Raw genomic sequence first — 13,338 nt, forward strand, 5'->3', positions numbered from 1 at the left:
AAAGTATGTTTTTAGATAGGACAATGCAGTTACATTATGCAAATTAGGTTTTTTTTTTTTTACTTTTTCATTCATGTGCGACTTCACCTTTACAAGAACATCATGGCAAAGCAATTATGGATGTCTTTACTTAATTAGTGTAAATATACACTGTGCATTATTTTGTGAGAGCTAATTTGCATATGGGTATCATTTTATCAACTAATTTGCATGCGAGGATGGGTCTGTGAAGAAATAGATTCTAGTTTTTGAGGCTGTATTGTAACGGATCCCTGCAGTTGTCCACTGATTTTAGTAATAATAAATAGTATATAGAAATAGTATACAGGTATTAACATAAAAAATAAAACATTTTACTATTCAATGTGAATTGGTAAGCAACATTAATTTCTACGAAATGTACCTTTCAACCATATTGCCATCAGCATAATTTGCTAGCTATCAAATCAAGACTGGCATGTCCAGCTAACGTAACGTTTGCATAGTAGGGTGCAATGGTTTCAATGACAATTTAAAGGTTTTTGATCATATTTTCAGTGCACAGTGACTTTGTACACTGCCGTTTGTTTCATTCCTATTTTGCATTTGAGCGGAAATTTTCCCTCCACAGACGCACATCGGTAAATTAGTGAATGAACTTGTGCTCCCGGGGGCGGTTCGGAGAAAAGAGGAGGTGTTCCGGCGCAAACGTTCCCTGGTGCTATTTTGCAGTTTCAGAAAACAATTCCGCCACAGACCAGGAAAAACCAAGTCTAAAATCAGTGGCACATTTTTCAGATGCTATTTTAAGGGCGCATGCTTGGCAATATTGTAGCGTATTGTGCACAATTTGGTTAAGATACGCTTGCTCATAATTTTTCTATTGCACAGTGAGATGGAGTAGGCCTACGTCTTGGGACAGAGAATTAGACGCAGGAGGGAGAGGGTCTGCCGGCTCAGACAGTAAGTAGCGCCTGACCCGTCAGGCTGTGACAGATGTCTGCCATCTCCTGGCAATAATCGAAAACACACACAAACACGCAGTGTAATTGAACGAACATTCGGCATACTGAAGATGCGCATCAGGTGTTTGGATAGGTCAGGAGTCACTTTACTAGCCTGGAAAATCCAGACCTTGGTAATCTAGAAAGATTAAGGGTCTGGCCACGAATAATGAAAATGGCCTAACTCGAGGGGCGGCACCAAGCATGCATTTGAAAATCTCACTGCACGCATGGATAATACTACGAGCAATGTTTACTGACTGATTCATTGCAGCACTGTAGTCATCTACACTGACGTGATTGGTTCCTCGCGATGCAAGGGGTAAAAGTAACATGCATCATTATCGTTGCCAGAGTTAGCCTGGCGAGCCAGACCCACATTAAAATGTAGGGTCTGGGCACTCACCGTTGGCAGTGCTCAGTCCGAGGGGCGGGATAATCAGTTGTCTTTCAAACTCCCTCTGCACGCAATAGGACGCAATAGGATATTTGTTTTCAAGTAGTAGGGAATTCAAGCCAAACCGTTGCAACTCTGCCATCAATCATTATGTTAAGCCCACCAAACGACTCTATACACGATTTCAATGGCCTGATTAAGTTTCGATTTCTGGAGCTCACAAGCCAACGGAGAGTTGCTAGACTAGCCCTGGCAGCTGCCGCTAGGGGCGCGTCTAGATTTCTAGGCTATACCAGAGTGTCTCGCAGAGACAATTCAGATTGTGCTTTCGCGAGAACTCTGGATTTCCAGGGTAGCACTTTACAGTACAGTCCGCAAAAAGTCGCAACATTCTTTGCGGCATGTTGTGTTTTACATTTCCATTAATCATGGATGTGCTGATGACATAAATGAGGAAATATTAGAGGACTTAAGGCGACGTGATGTTAAACTGCATGTGCCGATGCCATTTAACCCAAATGCCCCAGCAGCAGCATGGAAGAGGAGAGCTTATCGTCTATAGTGAGTTATAGTGAAGCAAAGTAATCTTGGTCTAATGTTAGACTACATTGCAAAAATATCACCATGCATTCAAAACTTTGTGATTCAGGGAGAGTGAGCTCAAAACATCCGAAAGTATGTCTTTGTGAAATTTCTTTATTTACATGTTGTCAGAAAGAAAAATGCCAGCCATGGAAACAATTGTGGCAATTTCCTCCCATGCCTATTTAACCGAGGCTAATTTGGATGGGTTTCTCCCATCCCCATACAATGCCACTTCTCTGTCTTTTACGGCCCTGAGAAGAACGTCGGTCTCATCGGCTGTGAACCACTCCTGGCGTGCACCTGGCAAATCAGCCATTATAATCTGCCATGGGACAAACGTGCCTGCTTTTAAAGGGAATGTGAGATGACGCTCTGATTGGTTTATTGCATGTGATGCTCAAACCACACCTATGAGTATAGCTACTTCAGACCAACCCATTTTAGATTTGCGTCGGGCAAAAAAGTCATTTATCCCAGCGGTATAATAGCAACAGGGCCCGAGATCCGCCCACAAAGCTACTTGCGTTTTGCATTTGATAGGCTACCTGTGTTTCCGATCATTAGGATAGGGCCCTAAGTCTTCTTTGGAGTGGACAATCATTTGATGTGTTTGCTGTGGATGTATACTACCATGGAAGCTGCTACCTGTCTTTTGCCTTGCCACACAGCCGCTCAGAGACATACACTGGACAGAGAAGAAATGGAAAAATGTAAATATTGGGTTATATTTTGGCTTTCTAAAATGCATGGTCACTGGCAAATATAAGCAAATAACAAATTTCAGGGTTTGTCCAGTCCACATTGGGGGTGGTTTTGTTATCAAACGTTGGCACCTAGAGCAAAAAGGTTGGTCTTAGGTTTCTTAATCAGTCATGGGTGTGGTTTGGGCGTATAACATCCTTTAAACCAATGAAAATGACATCTGTCATTCCCTTTAACAGCAAGCAGCGCGACTTCAAACGGCGCATCAGTATTTTGATAGTCAGCGGCGGAGTTGAAGGAATCTGCTTGCACGCGAGACCGTATGGAACAGGTATTCCACTAAACCATGCTTTACTAAAACCTAGCAGAGTATAGCGTACATGCATCTGCATTTGTCTATTATTTAAACTCATTGGCAAAGTGAAACTAACTTCACTGTGGTGTCATAGTCAAAGACAAAACAGTTATACACAGTTAATTACTTTCACTATTGACTGACAATGGGTTACCATTGAAAACATAGCCTGAAAAAAGCAGCATTTACCCCAGTAATGTTTGAATGACTGAATGAACAAAAAAACAAAAGGACATTTAAAGGACATTTATCCTGCAGAGGAGTTGCACACCTTAGGTCGTTAACTGCCACACCCCTGAGCGCATTGTTCAATAAAAGAGACGCGCATGGCGAAAAACTCGAATGTACAATCGGACTAAGCTTTGCATCGTGATAACAACACACTTTGTGCCGCGCTTTTGATCATCATATTAGAGCCCATAAGTCCTAACCAGTAGGCATTATTTATGTAAATTTACTAATATAAACATGAACAGAATTTACACTGCAGATAACTTCATACCTGAAAGAGATAGAATATTCTTCAACTAATCATAAAATGTCATCCAAACATAAGTGGGACAATCCATACCCTTTATTTCTGCTAATTAGTCAAAATATGCAAAATAGCTCATTAACTATGCGTGATATAAAAAAATGGATATTTACTATTTCTATAAGCGATTTACTATTACTAAATTAAGTGGACAACTGGAGGGGAAGATCAGTTACAACACAGCAAGAAAACAATATTTGTAACAATACGAATATTTCTTCACAGACCCATTCTTGCATGCAAATTAGTCAACAAAATGATACCCATATGCAAATTAGCTCTCACAAAATAATGCAAAGAGTGTATATCTGCACTAATTAAGTAAAAACATTCATTTGCTTTGCCATGATGTTCTTGTAAAGGTGAAGTGGCACATGAACAAAAATGGTAAAAAAAATAATCCCATCTAAAAACATACTTTTGTGTGATCATTTGTTATATTTGATACAATTTTAATATTGGCCATAAAGCCATTAACTTATCTACTTACAGACATATTATCAATACATTTCTTTATTATGCATTTATATTCACTAATGTATTCAAATATGCAAATTATCTCATTAACTATGCGTGATATAAAAATGTCCCAAGCAGAAATGGATTCTACGTGAAAAAGTACTATGGAATCAATTGAGAAAAGTTTGGTAGTGACCTTAATCAGATCGTTCTGGGTTTTGCCCTGTCTAGTATATGTTTATATATTAAAATCCTTCATTAGGCCTACAAGAATTAAGATTATAATAATTTAATTTGAAGTAAGACTTAACTCGTTTTACTGTGAGATCATTAATTCTGGTCACAAAGGCTGTCTCCGAAACGGGGAAAAAATCCTACATTCTGTGGCATCAAGACTGAATATCCAGATCAAATATTTCTATAAAATACTGCATCCCCCCCTTTGTTTTGCCTAATTTTGAAGTCAATAGGCCTACATGCATCCTTTGTGCATGCCTTCAACCAAACATGATGTGATTAAATGTACAGTGTCAGCGTTTGTGCATGAAGTTGTGTTTGTTTCCAGTATAAATGCTAATGAATTTAAACATGAACAGAAATATGCTAAGAGCAGTGTCTTTCCATAGCTATGAGTGCTTAAAAGATGACCCAAGGGGATTGCTGGCATTGGAAAAAACTGTCTCTGTGCAGAAGTTCATCCTTGACTGGGCAGCCAATCAAAAATTGGCTTTTAAAGGTTGCATCAGCAATTGCGGGTGACGTCACTTCTGTTGACGTTCAAACAAAACAGAGAGCTAACTCGCTACTCCCTCCCTCCCTCTCCCTCCTGTGCAATTGAAACTCTCCTAACCCGCAACTCGTTACTCCCCAACACTGTGTGTAATGTATAAATATGTGTGTGTGTGTGTGTGTGTGTGTGACGTGTGTGATTATTTCACTTAATAGCATGTCCAGGACCCAAAGGTGTTAGTGTGGAAACCGAGGAGCCCCATGGATAAATCTCTCAACCTCAACACAGGATCACCTGAGCCAATGGATCAGTAAGTTCTCGAACTTTAGTTAATGTTTAGCCTATAACTCACACACACTCACACATTTCACAAGGTGATGTTTGGGGTTAGGGGCCAGTGAATTCCATATATTTGATCCACAGTGTTCAATATTTATTGACTTCACAGTGTTTTGAGGAACGTCTTGACCCAGGATCAGTCCAGGTGTGGAGTGTGTGAGCAGCTACTGAGGGACCCAGTCATCACCAGATGTGGACACAGTTTCTGCAGGCAGTGCATCAGCAGCTACGGGAGCCAGTCTGGTCCATCAGGAAACTACAGCTGCCCCCAATGCAGAAAGATATTCAGAACACAACCCCAATTATACCCACATACAGCAATGTCACAACCTTCTCCATACCAAGACAGAGAAATGTCACAACATCAACAATACTCATCTACTACCATGGCACAAGTTCCTCCATACCCACACACAGAGGTGGGGCAGCACCCTCTATATCCACACACACATGTGCCACAGATTTCTCCAGAGCCCACTTTGGATGACTATGCAGTAGGCAGCAAACAACCCCTAACAGAGCATGTCCCCATCAAAAGGGCCAAACTGACAGGTGAGTTGCAATGTTTCTTTCAACTTTTCTTAAATAACACATACCAATAGCAAGGCCCTAGGTTATAAACAATTAATAAAAAAATAAAAAAATGTTTGTATCTGTTGTATGTATCTACTTGAGAGTCTCGTAAAGTGTTTCCATCTGTCCAAGAGCAGGGCTAGGGCATGGATAAAAGAGATAATTTCTTTAAACACACAAAATGGTGTTGACATATTAAAAAAGAACCAATCCAATTTATTTCTACTTAAAACAATTTAGACACACTTAATATGTTATGGCTGATGGTCATCTCTTTTTTTGTTTATTTCATGTTTGTTTTATCAACATTGTTTGTTTGTTTTTTATTTCATGGCCAAATAGATGTCCATGTCCTGACCAGAGTACTGATGACCCATAGAGCCAGCATAAAGAGGAGGTGTGAGAGGATAAGGTCAGGGACTCACCCACTCCCTAATGAGATCAACACAGAGCTCTACATCACAGCGGGAGAGAGTGAGAGGGTAAATAATGAGCATGAAATTTGGCAAGTAGAGTCAGCATTAAGGGCACGAACTACAGAGGACACAGCAATCAACTGCAGTGATATCTTCAAGCCCTTACCCGGACAAGAGAGACACATCAGAACGGTCATGACCAAGGGGATTGCTGGCATTGGAAAAACTGTCTCTGTGCAGAAGTTCATCCTTGACTGGGCAGAGGACAGAGCTAACCAGGATGTAGATTTCATGTTTGTGTTTCCGTTTTGTGAGCTGAATTTGATCAAACATGATCAGTACAGTCTTCACAGGCTCCTGCTTGACTTCCACCCTGAGCTTAGGGAGCTACAGGATAATGAATACAAAGACTGCCACATTGTGTTTATCTTTGATGGTCTTGATGAGAGTCGATTTCCATTGAATTTCCAAAAGAATCAGAAGTTGTCTGATGTGACACAAACATCATCAGTGGATGTGCTGGTAACGAGCCTCATTCAGGGAACTCTGCTTCCCTCTGCTCTCATCTGGATAACCTCCCGACCAGCAGCCGCCAGTCAGATCCCTTCTCGGTGTATCAGTCAGGTGACAGAAGTACAAGGGTTCAATGACTCAAAGATGGAAGAGTACTTTAGCCAGAAGATCAGTGACCAGAATCAAGCCAACAGAATTATCTCACACATTAAGTCAACTAGGAACCTTCACATTATGTGCCACATGCCAGTCTTCTGTTGGATCTCAGCCATTGTCCTTCAGCAGATACTGGAACAGGATTCTGAGAAAGATGCCCCCAAAACCCTGACTGAGATGTTAATACACTTCCTGCTCATCCAGACCACCAGGAAGAACCAGAAGTATCAAGAAGAAAGTGAGACAGATAGACAGAGGCTCCTGGAATCTCATAGGGGTGTCATATTGAAACTGGCAGAGCTGGCTTTCAAGCATCTGGAGAATGGGAATCGTATGTTCTATGAGGAAGACCTGAGAGAGTGTGGCATTAATGTCAGTGAAGCTACATTGTACTCCGGAATGTGCACTGAGATCTTCAGGGAGGAATGTGAGGTTGCCCAGAAGAAGGTTTACTGCTTTGCACATCTGAGCATCCAAGAGTTTCTTGCTGCACTTCATCTGTTTGCCTCGTATGTGAGTAAGAATATTGTGGCCCTGGAACCATTTCTTGGTAGAAAGTCCAAGTCCGATATGCCTCTAGATGAGCTGTTGAAAATTTCAGTGAACAAAGCTTTGAAAAGCAAGAATGGACACCTTGATTTGTTTGTTCGTTTCCTTCATGGCATTTCTCTGGTGTCAAATCAGAGACTTTTGCTAGGCCTCCTGACACACATACACAGCAGCCCAGAGAGTGTGAAGAAAACAATCAAGAACCTGAAGGTGACGCACAAGTCAAATATTTCCCTTGAGAGGTGCGTCAATGTGCTCCACTGCCTGGTGGAAATGCATGATTCTTCTGTCCATGATGAAATCCAGGCTTTCCTGAAGGCAGAGAAAGGTGCCGTGAAACAGCTCTCACTGGCTCACTGCTCAGCCCTGGCCTACATGCTTCTGATGTCCAAGGATGCGCTGGATGAGTTGGACTTGAGGAAATATAAAACATCAGAAGAGGGACGGAGGAAACTGGTGCCAGCTGTGAGATGTTGCAGGAAGGCTGTGTGAGTTAAGTTTATGCATTTGTAATTGATGCTGAATTTTTGTCTGGAACAAATTAATATACAAATACATTTACATCCAATCTGAGAAATGTATACCACCAAGAGTATGGATATAATGAACATGAAAAAGCATTTTATAGGCAGTGCCTTGTTTGACACTAGTCTAGTGTACCGTGGACACTTATTATGTATCCTTAAAGGCATTGGGACAGATTATGTGTTTTCTTCTCCTGTCTCTTGCAGACTTGCGGGCTTTGATCTAACAGAAAAGTCTTACGAGGTTGTGGCCTCAGCTCTGCAGTCTTCAAACTCCCCTTTAAGAGATCTGGACCTGCGTTATAATGACCTGCAGAAGTCAGGAGAAAAGCTGCTCTCTGCTCTTCAGAGTCCAAACTGCAAACTGGAGAAACTAAGGTCAGTAATATTGCAGGTTGTGTTGGCAAGCACATCGTATGTTAACTCTAGTTTGTGTTAACCAAACAATAAGACGTCCTCTCTGATTTCTCTATTTGTGATTCTCTATTGCATGGCTCTTTTTACAGTCTTGTTGGTTGTAAACTGAGAGGAAGATTTTTGGCATTGACTCTTCAGTGGGCAAACTCCTACCTAAGAGAGCTGGACATCAGTGACAGTGAGCTTCAGGACTGTGGAGGAGATCTGCTCCATCAAGCACTAAATCATGACTGTAAAGTGAGGTCTGCCATTTTCTTTGTTTTTTGTCTTTTCTTTGTGTTTGAACTAAAACAATCCACATAATTATTTTGTTTACAGACATTTCACATAAGGAATGAAAGGACATAGATGCTTATAGTGTTTTTTTCTCCCTAATTATAGACTTATCAGCTGTAGACTCAAGCAAAGCTCCTGTGAGGTTGTGGCCTCAGTTTTGGAGGCATGTATGTCTCAACTGAGTGAGTTGGACATTAGTGGCTGTGATCTGCAGACATCAGAAGAGAAGCTGCTCTCTGGTCTTAGAAACCCAAAATGCCAACTGGAGATATTGAGGTGAGTAATTATTATAAATATTTTGAGGTACTATTTTTTTCATGAGCTGTAAGGCATAATCATCAAGATAAAACAAAACAACCTAGAGAATATATAAAATATACATTTTTTGAAATACATTATGAAAAAAGGAACTTTTTTGTGATGTACCTGTGTACATGGCAGGATTTCTATATTCTGAACCAGGGATGCACACCTCTGGTCCTTGGGGATGTTTCCCATTTTCTCAATAAAAGCATGTTGTCATTTCTTCTTAACATAAATCACTGTCTATGGGCTGCTCTTGGTGAAAACACAACCCTGTGAAGGTATTTGTTCATAGAAGATGCCATACAACCATTCTAATGAGCTAGATGAAATAGTAAAAGCATTACTGTCTGAAGTTCATGACCACTGGATTGTGTGAGTGCAAACTAACAGCTGGCTCATGGAAAAATGGTTTAACTAAATGGATGAATATTCAGTGCCATTAATTGACATCAATTGGCCATGTGTTAGTTTTCATCAAGTTGTTCCAAACTGTAAGTGGCAACGCAACATCACAGCATCAGTACTGTTTTTACTCTTGGTTGATATTGCCTCTCAGATTTAACAATTTGTGATTCCCTGTTACATGGTTTATGTTTTTTTTTAATTTACAGACTTGTTGGCTGTAAACTGAGAGGGAGATTTTTAGCCTTGACTCTTCAAGAGACAAACTCCCACCTAAGAGAGCTGGACATCAGTGACAGTGAGCTTCAGGACTGTGGAGTAGAACTGCTCCATCAACCACTGAATCAAGACTGTAAAGTGAGGTCTGTATTTTTGCACAATACACAGGTTCTTTCTGATGTGTTTAATAAACAGCCAGCGTCTTTATTTCTGGCGTACTTGGGAACATAGGGGCCATAGAGGACATGCTGTTTATAGTGTTTTTCTCTCTCATAATAGACTTATCAGCTGTAGACTCAAGCACAGCTCCTGTGTGGTTGTTACCACAGTTTTGCAGTCATGTATTTCTCAACTGATCGAATTTGATTTGAGTGGCTGTGATTTGCAAAGATCAGAAGAGAAGCTTCTCTCTCATCTTGGAAACACAAACTGCCAACTGGAGAAACTGAGGTTGGTAATACAAAAGACGGTAATCAAATTTGAGAACCAGGGTCCAAGATCACCCAATGTAAGATTTTTCTCGCACTTACCCTAAAAAGTCACTTTAAAGGTACACTATGCAAGATTTTCACCTTAATATAACCTTTACGAAGCCAATTTGATTGTAAATGAACTTGTAATAGGCAAATCGTTCACTTAGCTATATGGCATAGATGTAGTCGTTACCGAGAAAACCAGCCATGCAACTTCAAAAACAGCGGCCCGACAAATCTCACGAGAATCGTGAAACATTACCTTGGCAGTAGATATAGCTCTTTGGTGATAGTTTTTGCCTGCGGTTAATCCTTCACCTCCACAACAAGAGCATTTTGTTGCTATTTACAACAGCAGAGTCAAATATTAATATACACGACTCTAGAGGGAGCTCTACAATAGCCAAAAATACCGTAACCTGCATGGTGTACTTGTTAATTTAATAGATTGTAATTAACCCCCTCTTGCCGTTTGTAGCCTCACACACTTACAGTATGGCCTGTTTCCATTCGTTTTTAGGAAGCGTCTTGGGTGATCCGATCACATGTAGTCAGCTGAGACGTATTGATTTTGTTATTATTATTAGTCATGCTAATGTGAATACTTGATTTTTCTTGACCTCTCACTTTATGCAGACTTGCTGACTGTAAGCTAAAAGAGGAATCCTGGAAGGTTGTAACCTCTGGTTTGCAGTCATTGGTCTCCCTGACAGAGCTGGACCTGAGTAATAATGACCTGAAGGATTCTGGAGTTCAGCTGCTCGCTGTGGAACTAAGAAGCCTGAACTGTAAACTACAGACTTTAAGGTTTGCATACTTGACTTTCAATATCTGCTATCACAACAAGACTCCTTGTTTGAGCTTTTGAATGTCTGTGAAGCATGTGCTGGACTACATTACTGTCCACACTTCTGTCTATACAGAACCATTACATTTTGGAGAAACTGACAGTACAATCCTGTCACCTATCATTGTCTTTTGGTATAGTAAGTAGCTGTGTAATTTAGGTTTAATACATATTCTGGTGTGTATGGTCAGCAAATTGATCCAGAATATGTAGCCAATATGTAGCGTGTGACTGAAGCGGTCCGTTCGCGACACATGAAGAAGCATTAAAAATGTAAAAATGCTGTCGCCTGAATGCTCTTGTTCTTGTTTTTCTCAACCAAAATTCCCACTGAGACTTTTGCTTGTATAACGTTTGGTCTCTGGCCTAATATATTTTGCACGTATGTGTTTTGTTATATGAGTGCACTGCACTTTGCACTTTTTTTGCCCTTTTGCACATTGCCTATATAAAAAATGTTCAATACTTTGTTTAACTTTTTGGCCCCCTGTGTGCGAGTCCTTCCTGACTGTTGTGAACTCCCAGGAGAGTCGAACTGGGGGTAAAAGTGGGACTGATTACCAGGGCCCCAAGGGGGAGAGGGCCCTTGAAAAGTCTGGAATAGATGCATGAGGGAGGGGGGGGGCATCACTCCCTCACTCACACCTCAAAAAAGGGTGACTGGGCCTTTTTTTCTTCTCTAATTGGAAAGATTAACTCTTGTTTCAGACTATCTGGTTGTCTGATCACACACAAGGGCTGTTCTTTATTGGCCTCTGCCCTCAAATCAAACCCCTCCTACCTGAAACAGCTGGATCTGAGCTACAATCACCTAGGAGACTCAGGTGTCCAAGAGCTCACATACAGACTGAATGATCCCAACTGTAAACTAGATGATTTCAGGTGAGTTCTAGGTATTTATCTGTGTGTGTATTGCAGAAGTTCTACAATTAATAACACAAGACCAGCAACCACATCTACCCAGGCTACAGATGGTTAGGACAGCTTGCACAGTGACCCACATTTTACATTTTCAGTGGGGACCAAAACAATGTTAATCAGTAATTATGAATAACACTGGAATATTTACAGCTAAACAGTATAGTCTTTCTATGTCAAAGTAAATCACTACTTTAACTGTCTCAAAATATTGTTACATTTCTATGCTACTGTGGAGAGGGTCTATGCAAAGTATTTTTAACTTTATAAGTATAAAGAAAGGGTTTAAGAAATGTTTGAGAAGTCAGTGCATTACATAAATGCTTTCAGTTGGTGCCATCTTGCGAGGAGAAAAGTCTTCTAGATGTACAACTATCCAACTGTCGTGTGTTAAATTATTGTGATTACGAGCCAGTGGTTTTCAAACATTATGCGTTACTCGGACATGTAACTAAATGCAACAGGCTCATATCGTTCTCGCATTCGCAAAATGAGGACCAGTGTTTTGTCAAATTGCAAATAGCTATTCGTTTTAACAATTTTTTTATGATAGTATGAAGTGCTTTTTGTATAGGCTACTATCTTAATCTTGGAATATGGGGAGGGAAGGGCGGCGTCTGCAGTCAGCCAAATATGAATGTAATTCTGCGGCATAAAGCAGATGTATTTGTTTATTGTACAGAAAAATAAAAATGACATGTCAAGCAGTCAATTGACTACATTGCAGTCAAGAAGTAGGGCAAATTAAGACACTGTTTTGATTTGCGTAGTTTGGCGCTTACCCCAACACTGACAATAACATAGACAGCAAATTAAGATATTTTTTCGCTTTTGTGGAGCGGCACCGGTAGGCTATCAAAAGCAGATTTCGATTTTCGCTACCACCGTGTAGTCAAGCCTTAAGCCATACCCAAGTAGTCTTAATCGAGGTAATGTTTAATTACGATTTATTTTGTAATTGAATTCGTAGGCTGGGATTCCTCTCGGTAACCTATTAAGTTTAAAGGTAGCCTAGCCTCCTGCTTTTTCAGAAGGGGCGGCAGTCAGGCTACTGACAGAGCGATGTACAGTGGCAGAGCGACGCACAGTGGATGAAAGTGGTACTAAAGCTTCACGCAGCTTCACGCCTCGTAATGCGCGACTGAAGTGGCCATTTGAAAGCGATGCCCACTGTATGGGGGTTGGCGAACAATGAGCATCACTGTCAGGCTCTGAAATGGTGTGTGAGTCTAAATGATCTCCAGTATTTCACTATTAGATTCACTTTAGTTCAGACCTACACTCCATTTCAGAAGGTGGCCATGATAAACCAATTGTTGTTTGCCAACCGCCATAAAACTAGAAAACAAGAGGAAAGCTAAATTGATGGTGTCCAGTGTGTTTGGAATTCAGCTCGTTTGCTTTTTTATTCTGTTTTATTGTGAAGAAATATCCTGTCTGTAAACATCCTTTTGTGCCTCAACTGTATTTTTTCTCAATATTCTCTCATATTCAGATATGACCATGGAGGAGAGAGCAGGATGAAACCAGGATTGAGAAAATGTGAGTGATCTTGTGTGATGTGTACAGTATGTGTTACACACAAGTGTGTGTTTGTGTGTGTGTGTGTGTGTGTGTGAGAGAGAGAGAGAGAGAGAGAGAGAGAGTGAGGGAGAGAAAGTGTT

General features: G+C 40.7%; 1 protein-coding gene across 1 annotated transcript in view; it reads left to right on the forward strand.

The window, feature by feature from the left end:
* Positions 1–7,784, forward strand: part of LOC125298633 (NLR family CARD domain-containing protein 3-like) — an 8,483-nt gene extending 699 nt beyond the window's left edge. The window contains exons 2-4 of the mRNA XM_048249452.1: positions 4,962–5,056; positions 5,195–5,637; positions 6,001–7,784. Coding sequence (XP_048105409.1) covers positions 5,007–5,056; positions 5,195–5,637; positions 6,001–7,784 — 2,277 coding nt within the window. The 5' untranslated portion in view covers positions 4,962–5,006. The remainder of the gene's footprint in view (positions 1–4,961; positions 5,057–5,194; positions 5,638–6,000) is intronic.
* The last annotated feature ends 5,554 nt before the right edge of the window (positions 7,785–13,338 follow it).

The sequence above is a fragment of the Alosa alosa genome, chromosome 7, assembly GCF_017589495.1.
Source record: "Alosa alosa isolate M-15738 ecotype Scorff River chromosome 7, AALO_Geno_1.1, whole genome shotgun sequence".
In the NCBI taxonomy this organism is placed as follows: Eukaryota; Metazoa; Chordata; class Actinopteri; order Clupeiformes; family Clupeidae; genus Alosa; species Alosa alosa.